The 20,324-nt window shown below is 48.2% G+C and overlaps 1 protein-coding gene across 3 annotated transcripts in view; it reads right to left on the bottom strand.

Annotated features, from left to right (window-relative positions):
• SLC6A11 (solute carrier family 6 member 11) overlaps positions 1-20,324 on the bottom strand; it is a 124,056-nt gene that overhangs the window by 28,834 nt on the left and 74,898 nt on the right. For all 3 annotated transcript variants that reach the window (XM_069562445.1, XM_069562444.1, XM_069562443.1), the window contains exon 7: positions 2,487-2,590. In XM_069562445.1, the coding sequence (XP_069418546.1) occupies positions 2,487-2,590 (104 nt within the window). The remainder of the gene's footprint in view (positions 1-2,486; positions 2,591-20,324) is intronic.

The raw sequence follows: 20,324 nt of genomic DNA, 5'->3' as shown, positions 1-20,324 counted from the left end.
ATACCAGACTGCCTGACCTGCCTCCTGAGAAACCTGGATACAGATCACGAAGCAACAGTTAGAACCAGACATGGAACACAGACTGGTTCCAAATAGGGAAAGGAGTACGTTAAGGCTGTATATTGTCACCTTGCTTATTTAACTTATATGAAGAGTACCTCATGTGAAATGCCAGGCTAGAAGAAGCACAACCTGGCATCAAGACTGCCAGGAGAAATATCAATAACCTCAGATATGCAGATAACACCACCCTTATGACAGAAAGCGAAGAGGAACTAAAAAGCCTCTTGATGAAAGGGAAAGAGAACTGTGAAAAAAAAAATGGCTTAAAACTCAACATTCAGAAAACTAAGATTATGGCATATCCAGTCCCATAGCTTCACAACAAATAGATGGGGAAACAATGGAAACAGTGAGACTTTATTTTCTTGGGCTCCAAAATCACTGCAGTAGTAACTGCAGCCATGAAATGAAAAGATGCTTGCTCCTTGGCAGAAAAGCTACAACAAACCTAGACAGCATGTTAAAAAGCAGAGCCAGTACTTTGCCAACAAAGGCAAACATAATCAAAGCTATGGTTTGTCCAGTAGTCACGTATGGGGGTGAGAGTTGGACTATAAAGAAAGCTGAGCGCTGAAGAATTGAGGCTTTTGAACTGTAGTGTTGGAGAAGACTCTTGAGAGGCCCTTGGACTGCAAGCAGATCAAACCAGTCCATCTTAAAGGAAATCAGTCCTGAATATTCACTGGAAGGACGGATGCTGAAGCTGAAGCCCCAGTACTCCAGGCTGATGTGAAGAACTGACTCATTGGAAAAGATCCTGATATTGGGAAAGATTGAAGGCAGGAGGAGAAGGGGACGACAGAGGATGAGATGGTTGGATGGCATCACTTAATGCCATCAAGTGATGACTTGATGGAACATGAGTTTGAGCAAGCTTTGCGGGCTGGTGATGGACAGGGAAGCTGGGCATGCTGCAGTCCATGGGGTCGCAAAGAGCCGGACACGACTGAGTAACTGAACTGAACTGAATTACATGTTATTATGTCCTTTAATTTTGTAGATGATTTTCATATTATGTTTGGAGATGTTATGCAGAATGTATATAGATAACCTTTGTATTAATGTGACTTTTTAAGGATTATAAAATCTATATGTACTCAAGAGTAAAGACAAGACAAAACATTTAAATTGTATGGGAAAGTACAAGTAGAAAAAGCCCATCATTCCACCTCAATGCTTCTCTTCAGAGGTGGCTCTTTAATAGCTCCTTATGTCTTTCTAGAAAATTTGAAGTTCTAGATATTTATGTGAATCAGTGTGTCATTTCCCTTCCTGACCTAATCATTTTGGGTGTTTCCATATCTTTTTCATTATGAAAACAGTATTTTACTCCTCATTTTAGGATGGTTTCCTTTTTTAAAAAAGTATTTAATTCTTTAGTTTTCCTGCATTTACTATGGTGCATATGTGGGGCAAAGTATTAGGCTCCATCCTAACTATTTCTACCAAAATACTTATCCTAGCTCAGAAACATTTGCTGAAAAATCCTTCCTTTTCCAGTGAATCTGTGTTGAGGGACAGCATCATCGCCATGAGTCTGCGAGTTTTCACATTACAATGAGGAGCTCTTGATCTTGGGGGCAGAGATGTGCCATCTGCCCAGCCCTGCATATTCACCATCTGTGTCTGTGACGGACATGGAATCAGAGGTGTAGAGACCTCAGCAAACAAGCCACTGGCCTATGGTTAGAGACCAACGTGCCAAGTTCACTTCTGCCAGACACTTTTGGCTGACCTTGGGCAAGTCCTTGGACTTCTGTGGTCTCAGCCTCAGGGCAGAATCCAGGCTGCAGGCATGAGGACCAGGCAGCCAGGGTCACACAGCCCGGGCTCACCCCCAGCGTGGGTCCCCTCTCCACACCGGGTGGAGCAGTTGCAGGAGGCTGGGGGTGCGGAGGAAGGGCCATTAAGAAAAAGGCAGCAGGGCGCTGGCCACTCCAGGTCAGACTGGACAGGACCCTACAGTCAAGCGAAAGGAAGCAGGAAAGAAATTCCTGACCAGAAAGCAGAATAAGGCCCTCAGTTTTGGAAGACCTGGATTCAACTAGCTGTGTGACCTTGGGCCAAACCCTTATCTGCCCTGGGATAAAGCTCTGCTGGAGAGGGTGGGATGGAGGCCTGAATACAATTCCTGGCATGGACTCCCTCTGAAGCCTGGAAATTGCTCTGATCACGTTTGTCATTCTCTGAGCTCCTCTGATGGACCACTCTTAGACTCTGGGCTGGGAGAGGCTATCAGATCGCCCAGGGTCCTCCCCTGCCCCACCTGGATGGCTGGCACCTTGCCTCTCCTCCTCTGACAGGCCTGTTTCCCTCACCCAGCCTTGCAAGGGTGAGGGGAGATGACAAGGAACTAGCCAGGCAGCGTGGAGGGCTCCCGGGTTCTGTGGAGAGCGGGTGGGCAGGGCTGGGGACATGCTCACCTGTAGCAGTTGTTGTTATAATTGTTATAACTTCCCAGAGCGGTCAGACAACCCAGGCAGATGGCATAGGAGAAGAAGATTTGCGTCCCAGCATCTACCCAGACCTGTAGGAGGGCACAAAGAAGTTGGCAGAGAGAGAAGTCAGATGCACGGCCAGGGGGTAGGGAGGCGGGGTGGCCCCGTTCTCTGAAATCCCCCGCCCACGCCCAACCCCCACAAAAGACTCCAAAAAGGGACAATCAAATGTCCTCATCTCAGGAACGTGGTTTTTAGAAGTTCTATTCTCAGGATTTTTAAATATAAATGTCCTTAATTAAATCCAGAAATTTCTGGAGGTTTTGGACAGTAGTTCACCAAGCAGCAATAATTTGGGTGTTAGGACACTGCTGCAGCTGTGTGAGCTTGGAAAAGTTACTTAACCTCTCGGAGGCTTAGTCTCGCCACCAGCAAAGTGGGGAATAAACTTCCCTCTCAGGACTACTGAAGCCAAGAGTCATTTTTCTTCTGATGGCTGAGACCATCTTGAGAGAAGCTCTCTTGGGTATCTTTGAACTCACAGAGTTTTATAGTGTCTAGCGGGGGTGGGGGGCATTCACTAGGGGCCCAGTTACAATGAAGCCCCCAGTTTTCTACAAGTCTGGAGGCTTCTCCCACTCTGCCCCATGCACTCAGCCAGGGGACAGTGAAAGGACAAGAAAGGGGGTAGGCACCACCTCTTGATCACTTTTCCAGAGAGCTGTTACTTGGGGGCTTCCTGTGTGGTACACGTGGAAACTCCTTTCTCAGTCTCCAAGTGTCCCTCTGACAGAACTGCCAGGGGATGGCATGACACACGCAAGAGGAATTATGGTAATTTGTCTAACACTCCTTCGGGCTCTCTTTGAGCTCCACTTTAGAAGTCATCAGGAAACGCCACAGCTCCAACTCAAATGCAGCTGATGAGACTGATGCTTGAGAATCCAGTATCATCTAGAGAATAAGGTTTTATTGTGAAGAAGCTTTTAAGTTTAATTAGGTCCCAATTGTTTATTTTTGCTTTTATTTCCAATATTCTGGGAGGTGGGTCATAGAGGATCCTGCTGTGATTTATGTCGGAGAGTGTTTTGCCTATGTTCTCTTCTAGGAGTTTTATAGTTTCTGATCTTACGTTTAGATTCTTAATCCCACTGCTGGGCATACACACTGAGGAAACCAGAATTGAAAGAGACACATGTACCCCAACGTTCATTACAGCACTGTTTATAATAGCCAGGACATGGAAGCAACCTAGATGTCCATCAGCAGATGAACGGATAAGAAAGCTGTGGTACATATACACAATGGGGTATTACTCAGCCATTAAAAATAATACATTTGAATCTGTTCCAATGAGGTGGATGAAACTGGAGCCTATTATACAAAGTGAAGTAAGCCAGAAAGAAAAACACCAATACAGTATACTAACGCATATATATATGGAATTTAGAAAGATGGTAATGATAACCCTGTATGCGAGACAGCAAAAGAGACACAGATGTATAGAACAGTCTTTTGGACTCTGTGGGAGAGGGCAAAGGTGGGATGATTTGGGAGAATGGCATTGAAACATTTATAATATATATGAAACAAATCGCCAGTCCATGTTCGATGCATGATACTGGATGCTTGGGGCTGGTGCACTGGGATGACCCAGACAGATGGTACAGGGAAGGAGGAGGGAGGGGGGTTCAGGATGGGGAACACGTGTACACTTGTGGCGGATGCATGCTGATGTATGGCAAAACCAATACAATACTGCAAAGTAATTAGCCTCCAATTAAAATAAATAAATTTATATTAAAAAAAGGGAATACGGTTTTATATCAATTCAAATACTAGCAAACATTTGCTAAGCACGTCCGACGTGCCAGGCACTGCTGTGAACCCTGTATGCGTTACTACACTTGAATATTCACACCAACGCCATGCAGGAGGTGCTATTATTAGCCCCCTTCTACAACTGAGGAAACTGAGGAGCAGAGAGGTAAAGTAACTTGCTCAAGACCACGCAGCTGAGAGTGGCAGAAATGAATCCAGGGAAACCTGCCTCTGGAGAAGCACGCCTAACCAGTCCCGGAATTCCGGATGCCTTCTGCTGTGAACTCCCATGCAACACAGGACTCTCCTCCGGAACTTCTGACAGAATGGTCTCTGCTTGATTGCTGCCAGTGACAGGGAGCTCACTAACTTTTGACACAGCCCCTTTCCTCTTCAGAGAATGCTGACCATTAGCACATTTCTTAAAATGAGAGGAAATCTACCTTTCAAGTTCCCAACTCTGGGGCCACCCAGGCCATATCTTCCTCTCCCATGTGGAAACACCATACAGATTTGAAGAACTCTCTAGAACACTCCCTTTTCTAGGCAAATTATCACTATTTCCTCTTTTCTGGGGATTTGATTACACAGCCCACGTTGCTTTACCCTGGATTTGCTTGCTTGTTAAATCATTCAACAAATACTTGTTATGAGCAAAGTTCACAATGCTGTCTCTTGATCTGAGAAGCGCATACATTTTTTTCCCCCTGTAACACAGAGCTTTTGGGTTTAGTGTTTTTGGAGCTAAGTGAGGAGCTTAGGGGAAGCTATTTCATGAAGAGTGTGTGTGTGTGTGTGAGTTGGGCATGATGGGGGAGGATGCCAGAAGATCATAGTTGACTGAGATATGGTGAGGGGGAAATGGGAAGAAGAATCATTAAAATCATTTTTCAAGAAAGGGGAGTTGGGAGATAGGATAGCCGTGAGAGTAAACACATTCAGGGAGGATTTTTTCCAAATGGTAGAAACTTTAGGATACTTAAATGTTGAAAGAAACAACCCAGGGTAGGGAAAAAGTGTTAAAAAAAAAAAAAGATTTGAGAGAGAAATGGGTATATTTTAAAGTCCTCCTCTGCCTTGGTCTCCCCACTTGCCACCTCAGTGGATTCCCTTTTCTCCTCAGGAAGGCCAGGAAATGTTACGAAGAAGCAAAAGACAGGTTTGCTGCTGAACCGGGAAACAAAGTCAGATCCCAGGAGCATGGTGTGAGGATGCTCAGCACTCGACCAAGCACCGTATGTATAGCCTCTGCAGGACTTTCGTGGTGGTCCAGGGGTTAAGACTCCAGGCTTCCCTATCTACAATATCTAGGACATGGAAGAAACCTAGATGTTGCTCAACAGATGAATGGATAAAGAAGCTGCGGTACATACATACAATGGAATATTACTCTGCCACGAAAAGAAACACACTTGAGTTAGTGCTAATGAGGCGGACAAACCTAGAGCCTCATTATAAAAATCAGAAAGAGAAAAGCAAATATTCTATATTAACACATGTACATGGAATCTGGAAAGATGGTACTTATGAGCCTACTTGCAGGAGACGGCAATGGAGACACAGATACAGAGAGCAAACTTGTGGACAGAGTGGGGGAAGGAGAGGGTGGGGCAAACTGAGAGCAGTGCTGAAACATGCACATCACCGGATGTGAAATGGCCAGCCAGTGGGAATTTGCTGCAAGATGCAGGGAGCTCCAGCCTGGCGCTCTGTGGCAACCTACAGGGGTGGGGTGGGGTGGGAGGAGGCAGGGAGGCTCAGGAGGAACGGGACCATGTATGCCTATGGCTCGTTCATATTGATGTATGGCAGAAACCAGCACAATATTGTAAAGCCACTGCGATGATCTAATAGAAGGGGCAAAGTAAGGCTAACAGAGCAGGCCAACAGGACATTCATGATCCATCGACCAGTCTGGTGATGCCTTAGGAAGCGGGAATCCTGAGTGGCCATTTGTTGAAAACCTTACTGTGTATGCGAGGCTCTCTGGGGACAATCTCATAATTTGCATAACCATCTCACTAGGGAGTATTGTTATCTCCATATTTAGAGAAGAGGAAATGGACCCATAGATGGTCAAGCAGCTAATGAGGGACAGGGTCAGGTTTGAACCCTAGGTGTCCTGGCTCCACATTTTGAAGAGAGAAGCCGGGGCGTTCTGGTGTGCTGGGCAGGCCTGGACTTTCGGCAGGGGTTCACACAGCTCTGTGACTGTGAGGTCAACAGGACAAAGGCAACATCTCCTCCATGAAAGGAAGACCAGGACACTGAGTCCCACTGACTGACCGGCATCTCCTGCAACAAAGGGAACAGCTCAGCTCGAAGGGCTTCTGAGTTCTTGACACAATCTGAAGGGGAAATAGTCTCCACTGAACAAACAAACCCTAAGGAAGCTGGGTCAGCAGCTGAGAACCGGATCAGTCCCCATGATCTGTGGCAGTGAATGGGGGGCGTTCTGGCCATGAAGCTGGGGGCAGTCTTCATTCAGAGGTCTGGAGAACAAATTTACATGGGAATCTGGGGGGCAGGGCCCCTTTGGAAGAGAGGTGGTCCCGCCCTCTAGCTCTGGGGCAACCAGTTCAGAGCAACTGATTCCAGTGAGCCCTGGCGCATAGCAGGTGCCAAGAACAACAGACTGGGGTGTAACCTGCCCTCCCCACTGGACCAGCAGGGCCCAGCTGGGAGAAGCAAGGTAGGATGGGCGGATGAGGACACAGCCTCCTCTACCAAGATCAGGAGGCACACTGTCAAGCTGGGCGTGTACTTCCTGCTGTCTCGTCCCCATGGCCCGCACTCTGCAGTGTACAAGGCATCGTCCGCGTCCTGTGATCTGGCCCCTGCCCTGGGGAGGGCGTCATCACAGCCAGGCTAGAGACCGCTGTGTGTGGGGGGAACATGCCTGCCCACCTTGACCTTTACATGTATCAACAGAGTGTCTAATCTCCTAGAAGTTTAGGGGGAACGCTTCACGTCTTTCTCTCACCTCTTGGAGAGAAGGGACCTCTCGACTGGGGAGACAGAGAGGGTCATGGTGCATGTGTGGTGAGTCCCTCCCTTTTTCTCTCAAGCACAGATGATTCAATGAGATGCGTTGTGCTTAGTTGTTGAGTCATGTTTGATTCTTTGTGACCCCATGGACTGTAGCCCACCAGGCTCCTCTGTCCATGGGATTCTCCAGGCAAGAACACTGCAGTGGGTTGCCATTGCCTCCTCCAGGGGATCTTCCCAAATCAGGGATCGATCCATGTCTCCTGCATTATAGGAGGATTCTTTACCTGCTGAGCCCTCGGGGAAGCCCCTCAGTGAGATGTGTGTGGAACAAATACTCAGCACAGCGCCTGGCTCTCGGAGAGCACAGAGAACGTGCTCAGAAACCCAGCCACGAGCTCCGAGAGACAGCAGGTTGCTTAGTCAATGTTCATCCCTTCTCAGGATCCAGCAGTCCTCACAAATCTGGAGAGAAGAGCCTCTCTTCCCTTTTCTGCCCACAGTACACAAGGCGGGGTGTCCACTATGTGCCAGGCGAAGTCCCAGGGGCTAAAGCCCTCCCCTCTCTTAAGAGCAGGAGAGAAAGACAACAAAGGCAGGCAGATGCTCCGGAACACATCATCCGGTGGAGAGGGGAGTGTGAAGGATGGTGTGAGGTGGGGCATGGAGCACAGGGCAGCAGGGGCCAGGGCTCTGCTCCGTGAGGGGCATGGCACCTGCTGCTCAGGCAGCTGGAAGGGGACGGGAGCTGCAGACGTGACTTGCTGCCGTGTCTAAGGCAGCGCAGGCTGCAGACAGAAGCTCTCTCAGTAACCCGCTTTCATGTCTACAAACAGCCACCCGGCCGAGCATAAGGGCAGCACTTCTGTCTGGGATCAAAGCCGGTGCCAGCAGGTGGGCCTGGTCTGACCTTCCCTGCCCCCTGGAGGAGGTGGCGCTTGCCGCATTGATGCTCCGAGGTCTCTGACAAACCCAGTGGTGACCCAACCTGCCAGGGAAGCACCAGCAAGAGAAGCCAGCAATCAGGCAGCAATCATACATCAGCTTCATCTCCAGAAGCACAGATGACATGCCGGGGAGGGGGTGGGGAGTTCCACACACTTCACAGGCATGAGACTCACTGCTGCGGTCTGGTGCAATGATTATCCCCCTTTTATGCATGAGAAAAAACTAACTCCCAGGAAGGGGGCATTTCTTGTCTATTTAGCCTTGGAGAGATGTACACACTAAAGAGACAAACAAACCTCTGTAACCCAGCCTGCCGTGGGGAGACGGCACTGAAGCTTCATGCAAAGGAGACTACGTTAGACGAGATGGCTCTTCCCAGGTGCCTGGTTCCCCATCTTCCTGGGGCTTTGTGGATAGGGCCTGGGCTCCAGGGTCAGGTAGACCCAGGCTGCCACTTATCTGCATGTTACTTCACTTCTCTGAGCCCCAACTCCCTTGTCCACAAATGAGAGACACAACGAATGCAAAGAACACAGCGGGGGACCAAGTCAGGCAGTCAGGCAGTCGCTCAGTCGTGCCCGACTCTTTGCGACCCCAGGGACTGCAGCACGCCAGGCCTCCCTGTGCATCACCAACTCCCGGAGCTTACTCAAACCCATGTCCATCACGTCGGTGATGCCATCCAACCATCTCATCCTCTGTCGTCCCCTTCTCCTCCAGCTTTCAATCCTTCCCAGCATCAGGGTCTCTTCCAATGTGTTGGTTCTTTGCATCAGGTGGCCAAAGTATTGGAGTTTCAGCTTCAGCATCAGTCCTTCCAATGAATATTCAGGACTGATTTCCTTTAGGATGGACTGGCTGGATCTCCTTGCAGTCCAAGGGACTCTCAAGAGTTTTCTCCAACACCACAGTTCAAAAGCACCATACAACTCCCTTACTCTGCCTCTTCTTGGCGGTTAACACTTCTCCAATACACGTGCTATGAAAATAGGTTCCCGGGGCTTTCCCTCCACCCCAGCCCGCCCAGTACCAGGCCAAGACACCAGACCCGAGGGCACATGTACACGCCGCCAGGACAGAGCTCGGTGGCCATCTTGGGCCCATGATGACCCAAAGCCTTTTCTTTCTTTAACATTTCCCTTTCAGACGGACAGCCACATACAGACACACGAATACACACACACAACACAACTTCTGTAAATAAAGCCCTCCACTGAGGTGAAACATACAGCCTGGCAGAAAAGGGCTGAAATTAAGCTCTTTCTCTGGGCTGTTTATATGGGTAAATATTCTCAAAAGATTAAAAGTAGGTTAGGAGAATAATACAACAGCTGTGTTTCCAGTGTGTACCTGACAACGGCCTTTGTAGGAGTGAATAATTACATGAAAATCACTTCCTTCCCACCTCTTTTGCAGCCCCCTCCAGGTTGCTAGGCACCCCGTCTCCTCTGCTCAGCTAATGCCACATACAGATGCCGGTGAATACAGTAAGGGCCATTCGGAGGGAAGGGAGTGCAGGACTGGGGCAGACTTGAGCGGCCCCTCCCCCATGGATTCAGTGCGAGAAGAGGGCTCCAGAGGGCTCCAGGGGAAGATGATTCTGGGATTCTGGACGTATTTAAATGCTAATGTGCTGGGCAGCCGGGCAGGTCCAGCGGGAACAGTGGTGGGAAGGGGCAGAGGCTCTTGGCCTGGGAGCCCCACTGGAAACACGTTCTGTGGCCTCTGGCTCCAGTGCCAGCCTGTCCTCGGGCAGCCAGCCCTGCTGGCCGACTCGAGCCCAGCCAGAGGCCCTGCCAGCACAGTGTCACTGGGTTGAAGGTGGCACCGTGGGTGGTGAGGGGAGCCTTGGTGTGTCGCCTGACCCTGGCGGCCCCTTCATGCAGAGCAGGCAGCGGGGTCACTGGGCCGGGCCTTTGCCCAGAGGCTGGACAGCCGTGTCCTAGTCAGAGTATGGAGGGAGTGGACAAGCAGTTGCTGGCATGGGGCCAATGGCAACGATTTCTGTGGTTTATATGGTAGAACCCTGGGGCTGTGCACATCTACCCTTAACCCACTGCGTGAGGCAACTGAGCCCCAATTTCATTGTTATTTAGTTGCTAAGTCGTGTCTAACTCTGCGACCCCATGGACTACAGCTCGCCAGGCTCCTCTGTCCATGGGATTCTCCGGGCAAGGATACTGGAGTGGGTTGCCATTTCCTTCAGCAGGGGATCTTTTGAACCGAGTATCCTGCGTCTCCTGCATTGGCAGGCGGATTCGTTACCACTGAGCAACCTGGGAAGCTCTGAGCCCCACTTTACTATGGGACTAAACAGAGGAGGTTTGGTCTGAACCATTCCCAGGACTGTCCACCTGGCCTCGGGGGCTACATTGTAGGGCAACGTCTTCTCCTCTCACAAAGTGTTCCTCTAAGAGAGTGCTACTCTGGACAGGACACTCATCATGTAGGATGGTCCTGTTCATTGTAGGAGGTTCAGCATCACTGGGTCCGACTCTTTAAACATCAGAGCTGCCCCATCAGAGAGGAACCTGAATTACACCTCCATGTATTTCTAAATGAGCCCATGGTAGTGGTCCTACCTTCCCCCGTGGGAGAATCATGGAGGTGGGGGAGCCTGAGCTGGCATCCGTGGTGGAGCTGCAGAACCCAACTGCCTTCACTGGGCACACAAGCCCAGGGTCTTCTGGGCCAAACCGAGCTCCGAACTGGCATGTTCTCCTGTGCCATCCGAGCAAGGGTCCATGGCGTCGCAAGGGCCTGACACAACTTGGCGACTAAATGACAGTAACAAGGACCCAGAGAGGCTACGGCAGTGGGCCTGGGTCAGCCAGCAGGCAGGGGGACGATCACAACCCCACTGCTGACCCCAAAGCCCCTCCCTTCAGTCTCCCTGAAGACTCTCACTATCTCAGCCAAGAGGGAGCAGCCAGGGCGACCAGCCTGCTGCCGGTCCCTGCTCCTCCCACGTCCACGTCCCAGCGGATGTGGCCCTTAGCGTCCGGAGCCTGCCTTGTCCACTCACACACTCTCCTTTCATCCCCCCCTGCCCTGTGTCCCAGCCAATCTCTGTGGTCACACGGCCATCTGCTCCACGCCACCTCTCCCCTGCTCATCTGAATGGAGAGGTGACAGCTTTAAACAACACCAGATCCTCGGGAAGCTGTAACAGAGCAGCAAGCCCAGGGCACCCAGGAAGAATGCCGAAGCAGGTCTGAAGACCGGGTGAGTGGACGACCGGCAGTATATGGCCAGCCACCCCCTCACCCACAAGCACTGAGGCTGTCTTCCTGACCACACAGGTCAAGGTCATGGAGGACGGGAAAACTGAAGGGATGGGTAAGGTCACATGTGGACTCACGGGAGACGAGACAGGTGGCCACAGCAGTCCCTCCCCACTGATGCTGCAGGACAGTGGCCTCAGCTCTGGGCAGAGCCACCCGACACAGGACGGTCCTCACCCTCAGACCTCCCTCAGTGACATCCCTGGGCATCTGCTTGAGCAACAAAACCCAGGATGACCAGGCTAAAAATAAATCAAGATATGGATGTGGCAGTGTTTAGGGGGGCAAGTGTGCTGATATCTGCAACTTATTTTGAAATGAGAGACAGTGAAAGTGTTGGTTGCTCAGTCCTGTCCGACTCTTTGTGGCCCCTTGGACTGTAGCCCACCAGGCTCTTCTGTCTGTAGGATTCTCCAGGCAAGAATACTGGAGTGGGTCCTCATTCGCTTCTCCAGGGGAATCTTCCCGACCCAGGGATCGAATCCATGTCTCCCACACTGCAGGCAGATTCTTTCCCATCTGAGCCACCAGGGAAACCCTTACTTTGAAATGTATACAAGGAAATAAAATGGATCGATGGATACAAATCTTGGGAAGATACTGGATGGAGCCAACACGGCAAAATGTCGAGGCAGAATCTAGGTGGTGGGTAAAGTGGGGGTGTTCCCTGTGCAGCTAGAACCAACAGGACGCTGGGCGGGATGCTCTCAGCCCAGCAGAGGGGACTGGCAGGTTCACTGTGGAGATGGGTCCAGAACTTCCAGGAGGACCGCGTCTGCGAGAAAACGTGTGCTCTGTGACCAATACCTCATGAGTAAGACACTGCGGGTGAACTAAGGAAATCCCTGCTCTGCCCAGGTGACATTCAAGAGCCAAAGCCAGTGTTCAGTTCCCGAACAGAAAACCTAGGAGCTTCCTGGGAGTTACACGTCTCCTTGACCTCACCTCAAAGATTAAAAACACATCCATTGTGATTCATGGATTTATCTGTTGTTCTTCAGTCGCCAAGTCGTGTCTGACTGTTTGTGACCCCATGGACTGCAGGACACCAGGCTTCCCTGTCCCTTACCATCTCCCGGAGTTTGCCCAAGTTCATGTCCACTGAAACAGTGAAGCTGAAGCTCCAATACTTTGGCCAACTGATGCAAACAGCCAACTCATTGGAAAAGACTCTGATGCTGGGATAGACTGAGGGCAGGAGGAGAAGAGCGTGACAGAGGATGAGGGGGTTGGATTTATCTGAGCAGGGCTTAAACCTCACTGTCAGCCATGATTCCTTTCTGGCTGAAGCAGAACAGGTTTCCAGGGTTCAGGAGAGGAGCAGGTGGTGACTGAGAAGGCACCATCGCTCGCTGCACGACCTCCCAGGTGCACGTGGCATTGTCTCTGAGGCATTCGCTCAGAAGCCCGTGTCTGCAACTTGCTGTCCTCATCTATCTTCCTTAGAGGATCTGTACTTATCGCCTCCTTTTGCATCTTCTCTGCGCTGCCACCTATTTCGAGGCATAATCAGTGGCCGTGGCAGGCCCTGTCCCAGGCAGCGGCACAGCACTGAGACGACGAAGGCCTCCGACAGCGGGTATTTAGGGAACACGTCCTGTGTGCTGGGCAGCGCGGCGGCCCCCATGGCGGAGGTACGGTCGGATCAGATGTGCCCCGCGTGCGGCAAGGGTAGTCTTGGATGGTGTATTTTAGATCATCTCTCTACGGATGTTAACTATTCTTGCTTAGAATGACATTCATCCAACCCTCCCACCCCACTTATTCACATGGCCTTGAAAATTCTTTTTTTTCAAACGATGGATTTGAAACTTTTTTTTTCAAATGATGGATTTTTAAACTTTTTATGGATTTGAAACTTTTTTTTCAAATGATGGATTTTTAAACTTTTTATTTTGTATTGGAGTATAGCCAGTTAATATCACAACTTAACTTTGTTAAGTTGTGATAGTTGCAGGGGAAAGCAAAGGGACTCAGCCATACATATACCTGTATCCATTCTCCCCCTAACTCCCCTCCCATCCAGGCTGTCACATAATACTGAACAGAGTTCCCTGTGCTGGCCTTGAGAACTCTTACTGTGCTACCATCTCTAACCTTGAAGACACGTGGATGACTTATAACATAAACACATTCACATGCCCACAGATAAATCATCTCCCATCTCAGTCTTACTTTCACAGAGGATATTTAAAAGAGTAATTTCTGGGCTCTGACACCTTTCATTGGTCACACACAAACAACCACTAATAGAAACTGCCTGTCAGCATGAAATAAACCAGGAGAACGGATCATAAGGGGAGAAAGAAAAGTCAAAGGTCACTGAACATGGAAAAGTTTGAAAATCAGTTGATTTTACTCAATGCCCTCATTTTATGACTGAGGGAACTCAGTACAAGGAAGGACAATGGCCCTTCCAAGTCAGTGATGGAGCTGGGTCCCTGATCCTGAGCCTGGGAATTTCCCACTATGCCACACTGCCTCCGGTGGGCAAAGGCACAGAGGAAGGAGCTGAACCATGCGAGACATCTCTAGGCACTAAGCAAGGAGCGGGAGCAGCGTCTGCCCTCTTTGTGAATGCCCCGCAGGGCTCTGCGCTTGCCCTGGGGGGTCTTTTCAGCGCTTGCTTACACACGAGAAGGAAGGGAGGCAGAACATGAGATTCACACACCAGTGAGCTTTCAGCACTAAAAGTCACAATCCCCAGCAAACTCAGATGAATCAAAGCCTCATCATCGTGCTGCTCACAGAGAGAATAAAGCCTTGCTCTCCCTGCCCCAACCTGCGCTGGGTGAGGAATCATCAGACTACATCGCCCTTGCAAAGCACGCACCTTCCTCACCAAGGAGGCGTCCGGGGAGGCAGACCCAGCATCTTCAAGACAGGAACGGTGTACACCTCTCGGCAGCCCTGTGTTCCTCAGGGCACCATCGTCCAGGTCAGCCCCCTTGATACTCTCACCGGTCAGCAGAGGTGGAGAGGGTCAAGCTTGTAAGGACAGAAGCCCAGAGAGGTTCAGTGATGTGCTCAAGGTTGTGAAGCTAGTGAGTGAGGACCTCATTCCACATCTGGTCTAACCTCTTGATTTCATAGTTGAGGAAACAGGCTCAAAGGGTGGAAGGGTAAGAGATGTTTCAGTCGGAGATTCTATTTTCTCGTCCAGTTCTCTCCCAGCTGTGGCTGGGGGCAAGTCATCTCCTTGCTCGGGGACTGAAACCCAAACTTGTCCACCAAAGAAGGTGAATCTAGAAACTGACTCTCAGACTTGTTAAGACAGCAAAGAAATGGGCCATGGGGCACTTCTGCCAAATACCTTGGTGAATATGATTTTACTTCATGTGTTAGAAACAAATTTACTATCAGAAAACATAATCATGGATAGTATGAAATATGAAATCATCCTCGCAAATGTATGACTTTATGAATAAAACTGAACTGTTGGATTAAGCATGAATGACTCAAGGCGACTTTCTTTAATTTTAATTTCCTGCTTGAACTTCCGGTGTGTCGTGTTCAAGACCAGCAGATGAAGAGCAGCAAATGCCAAGAGTCAAATGTGTTTTTTATGAGAGATACAGGAAACAAGTCATTATGAAATATAATATACACTGAAAATTCATAACCTGGCTGGAAAGGAAGATAGAAAAGTCCCCCAGATGCCAGAAATGAGAGAGATCAAAGCTAAAAGATGAGGAGAAGGAAAAGACTCAGTAACCCGTGGGGACGCCCAAGTAGACAGATACCCGAGTGGCTGGGGCTCAAATTCCCTCCCAATGATAGAGTTAAAACCTCAGGCCCTGGCAAAGAAATCCCAAAGGAGAATAGACAGACTTTCCAATAACTGGCCATGGGAAAACTGGACAGCTAAATGTAAAAGAGTGAAATTAGTATATTCTCTAACACCATAGACAAAAATAGACTCAAAATGGATTAAGGATCCAAACGTGAGACTGGAAATCATAAAATTCCTAGAGGAAAACTTAGGTAGAACACTGTTTGACCTAAGTCACAGCAATATTTTTTTTTTTTTGGCTCTGTCTCCTAAAGTAAAGGAAATAAAAGCAAAAGTGAACAAATGGGACCTAATTGAACTTAAAAACTTTTGCATAGAAAAGAAATCATCAAAAAAATGAAAAGACAATCTACTGAATGGGAGGGGATGTTTACAAATTATATGACCAACAATGTGTTAATACCCAACATATATAAAGAGTTCATACAACTCAACATAAAAGGAAGAAAACAAACAACCCAATTGAAAAATGGGCAGAATAGACATGTTTCTAAAGAGGACATACAGGTGGCCTCATGAAAAGAAGCTCATCACCATTAATCATCAGGGAAATGCAGATCAAAACCACGATGAGCGATTACCTCACACCAGTTGGAATGGCTATCACCAAAAGAAACACAAATAACAACTGTTGGCGAGGATAGAGAGAATAGAAAAGCCTGTATACTGTTGGTATACAGTACATATACCCACAGGTGCAAATACTGTGGAAAAACAGTATGGGGGGGAGGTTTCCCAACTAACTAGAAACAGAACCACCATATGACCCAGCAGTTTCACTCCTGAGTATATATCTGAAAAAAAATAATAAAAACACGAATTTGAAAAAATACATATATTCATAGCAGTATTATCTACAATTGCTGAGCTATGGAAGCAGTCTAAGTGCCCATCAACAGATGAATGGATAAAGAAGATGGGGTGCATTTATACAGCGGAATACTACTCAGTCATAAAAAAAGAATGAAACCATGCCATTTGTAGCAACATGGATGGACTTGGAGGATATAACGCTAAGTGCGATAACTAAAACTGAGAAAGGCAAACACTACGTGCTATCACTTATATGTGGAATCTAAAATAGACAACAAACTAGTGAACCTGGCAAGAAAAGAACCAGACTCACAGACACAGAGAACAAGCTGGTGGTTTCCAGTGGGGAGAGGGAGGGGAGGAAGCACAGGGGTAGAAGATTAAGAGGCACAAATTCCTATGTGTAAAATAAGCTGCAAGGATATATTATACAACACTGGGAATGTGGCCAGTATTTTGTAATGATTATAAACGGAGTATAAACTTTAAAAATCACTATATCACAAGTCACTATGTTGTACACCTGTAAATTACATAATACTGTACAACAACTGTACCTCAGTAAAACAAACTATTTCTAAAAAGATTTCAAGCCCTGGGCATGACCAGATGCTGAGTGGTTGTACTCTAAAATGTAGGAGCCAGAATGGAGTTGCCCTGTAGTGAATCATGTATCAGGAAACTCCGTGCCTCAGGCCAGGACTCGATCTAGGAGTAACAGGTATGGGTGTGATCACACACTGCTCCTGCAAAGTGGGCATCCAAGTTTAAACTGACACTTTAAAATTACTGTCCTTTTCATGAATTAAGAGAGCTTGGTTTTCACAAGCCTTTGCTGAAAGAACTACTAAAGGATGTATTCCAATAAGAAGGAAATTTAATCCATTAGAAAGGAGTGAAAATAGGAAGCAAAGCAATCAGCAAACACCTTGTAAAATTCAAGTAAATATCAACTTTAAATGGTAATAAAGCAGACTTTTTAAAGGGGCGGAAAACAGTCACAAGGTTAGGGAGAGAGTGGAGCTGGAAAGAAATTTGTGTCCTATGGTATTTTCCTGTTGAGAAAGAGGACAAAGCTAGTTAAGAGCCACTCTAACTGGGCTCCTGCATCTTCTGTCTTTCCAATGCACTGGGGGGGGGGGGGGATTCTCTCCTCCCATCCTGGGGCCACTGCAAGTGCAGCTACTACAGCCTCCGTGACATGTCCCTGGGTGGACCTCCATTGCAGTCCTCTCTGCCCAAGGCAGCGGTGGCCCCAGTTCTGGTCCTGACTCTTCAACGTGCTGTCTTAGAACTCTTCTTGAAATGACCAGGCCCCTCTAAGGGCAGAGGTATTCTCTGGTGGCTCAAATGGTAAACAGTCTGCCTACAATGTGAGACAGCCAGGTTCAATCCCCAAGTTGGGAAGATCCCCTGGAGAAGGAAATGGCAATCCACTCCAGCATTCTTGCCTGGAGAATTCCATGGACAGAGGAATCTGGTGGGCTACAGTCCATGCAGTCACAAAGAGTCGGACACGACTGAGTGGCTAACACTTTCTAACACACTCTAAGGGGTGGAGGAAAGAAACCCACAGTGCTGACAGCAGGCCTTCAGAGAGCCAGGGCTCACTTGGACCCGGTGCAATCTGAGCTTGAGTTTCCACAGACTCTTCTGCTTCTTGGGCCTCCTTCCCTCTAGAGCATGAATGTCCAATAGAATGTTCTGCAATGATAGAAACTTTCTGTATCTGCTCTGTCCAGTAAGGGAGGGCCCAGGCCCAGGTGGCTATTGAGCACCTGAAGTCTGATGTGTGAAACCGAGGAACTGAATATTGGCTTGCACTTAATTTCAAGCACTTTCAATTTAAATGGTTAGATGTGGCTTGTGGTCAGTGTGCTGGATGGTATAGTTCTAGAGGGTGGGCACTCCCTGAAGGGATCCATCCCATTTCCAGATCACCCTGAGAGAGACGGGTGCAAGTCTCTCCCACCCTCTGCCCTGGAGCATGAGTGAGAGCAGGGAGGTGACCCCAACTCCCAGGACATCCTTGCTCACCTTGTTTGGCCCCAGCATCTCTGCCTCCCTGACCACACCCCTCAGTGATGTGTCTGACAGGTCTCAGAATGCTGAACGCTGAGTGCTCTTAGACCAGTGCTCCTCAGACTTGCACTGTAAAACCTACAGAAGATACTGCTGAGATGCAGACTCTGATGGGGCAGGTTGGCAATGGGGCCTGAGGGTCCACATTTCTAATAAGCTCCCATATAAGACTGATGCTACTGCCGGTCTGGGGACCACATGTTGAGCAGTAAAGTTGTAGACAGTTGTCTTGAAATGTCAGTTTGTTCTTCCTACACATATCATGCTGAAGCTGAAGCTGCAAATACTTTGGGCACCTAATGTGAAGAGCTGAATCATTAGAAAAGACCCTGATGCTGGGAAGACAGAAGGCAGGAGGCGAAGGGGATGACAGAGGACGGGATGGTTGCATGGCATCACTGATTCAATGGACGTGAGTTTGAGCAAACTCTGGGAGATGGTGAAGGACAGGGAAGCCTGGCATGCTGCAGTTCATGGGGTTGCAAAGAGTTGGACATGACCGAGTGGCTGAACAACACCACCACCACCTGCCATGACAGCTAGCATAATAGCTTACGTTAATATCTGTATCTCATCTTTTTGCCGTATCTGTTCTCTAAGACTTCTAAAAGCATACTCTGTGAGAACAGGATGGGTTAAATCAGTTCATGCTGTGCAGTGCCACAAAAATGCCTGAAGCTTTGGTCAAGAAAATAAAATTAAATGCATATTTGTCTCTTACAGAAAATTATAGCCAACATTTATTGAGCATTTACCATGTGCTGGACACAGTGCTATGCATACAATGAACGAGTATTGTCTCATTTAATCCTTATAACAACCTTTTTCACAGAAGACAAAATCAAGGCACAGATAGGCCAAGTAATTGTGCCTGTGGTCATACAGCTAGTAAGCAGATGAGCCATGGAATCCAAGTAGTCTGATGGGACCCCCACCCTGTACCCGCAGCTTTGGTTGAAAGCTTAAGATCAGGGCATCTCTATGAAAGTCAATGGACTCTTTTAGAGAAATAGATTCTAATGAAATACCTGCCCACAGGTATTCATAGTGGCTTTATTCACAATGATCAAACTTGGAAGTACCCAAGGTGCCCACCAATAGGTGAAAGAATAAACAAATTACACATTATCCAGACAACGGAATATTAGTCAGAGATAAAAAGATAAGAGCTTAAGGACACATAAAGACATACAGGAAACTTAAATTCATATTACTCAGTGAAAGAAGCCAGTCTGAAAAGGCTACATAACGTATGGCATTCTGGAAAAGGCAAAACTATGGAGACAGGAAAAGGATCAGCGGTTGCCAGGGGTTTGGGGAGGAAGGAGGAGGGATGAACAGGTGGAGCAACTTTAAGGTAGTGAGACTATCCTGGATGATGCTGTAACACGGATACATGACATGATGCATCTGCCAAAACCCACTGCCTGCACGACACAAAGAGTGAGCCCGAATGTCAAATATGGGCTTGTTGAGCTAATAATACTGTATCAGCACGGCTTTTCAATTGTAACAAACGTACCTTCTCACCTTTCAAGGATTAAATCAAAGGCTACACACATTTGTTGTTGTTTAGTCTCGACTCTTTGGGGACCCCATGGACTGTAGCCTGCCAGTTTCCTGGAGTGGGTTGCCATGCCTTCCTCTGGGGATCTTCCCAACCCAGGGATCGAATCTGCGTCTCCTGCATTGCAGACGGATTCTTTACCAATGAGCCACTTGGGAAGCCCACCACACATATATAGGATGTTAATAGTAGGGAAAAGTGTGGCCAAGGGAGAGGAGATATATGGGAACTCTCTGTATTTTCAGCCTAATTATTCTGTAAAATCTGCTTTTAAAAAGTTTATTAATTGAAAAAGAACACGCTTAATGCACACATCTTTATATCGAACTTTGGAGAGGGGGGCCCAAGAGCCTCCAGCAATGACCAAACTCCTGTCCCAGAATATATCACTCATCCAGCCACTCCACCCCACTCCCCCAGAGCCCAGCAAAGGTCTGGCAGGAGTGGATACTTTGTACATTTCTGTCAATTCATTTTAAAAGCAAAGACCCAGCATAACGCCTGGCGCAGGTGTCAGCAATACCTGC

The sequence above is a fragment of the Ovis canadensis genome, chromosome 19, assembly GCF_042477335.2.
Source record: "Ovis canadensis isolate MfBH-ARS-UI-01 breed Bighorn chromosome 19, ARS-UI_OviCan_v2, whole genome shotgun sequence".
NCBI lineage: Eukaryota > Metazoa > Chordata > Mammalia > Artiodactyla > Bovidae > Ovis > Ovis canadensis.
Note: the sequence above shows the minus strand (reverse complement) of the source record. Positions and strands in the feature narration are given on the sequence as shown.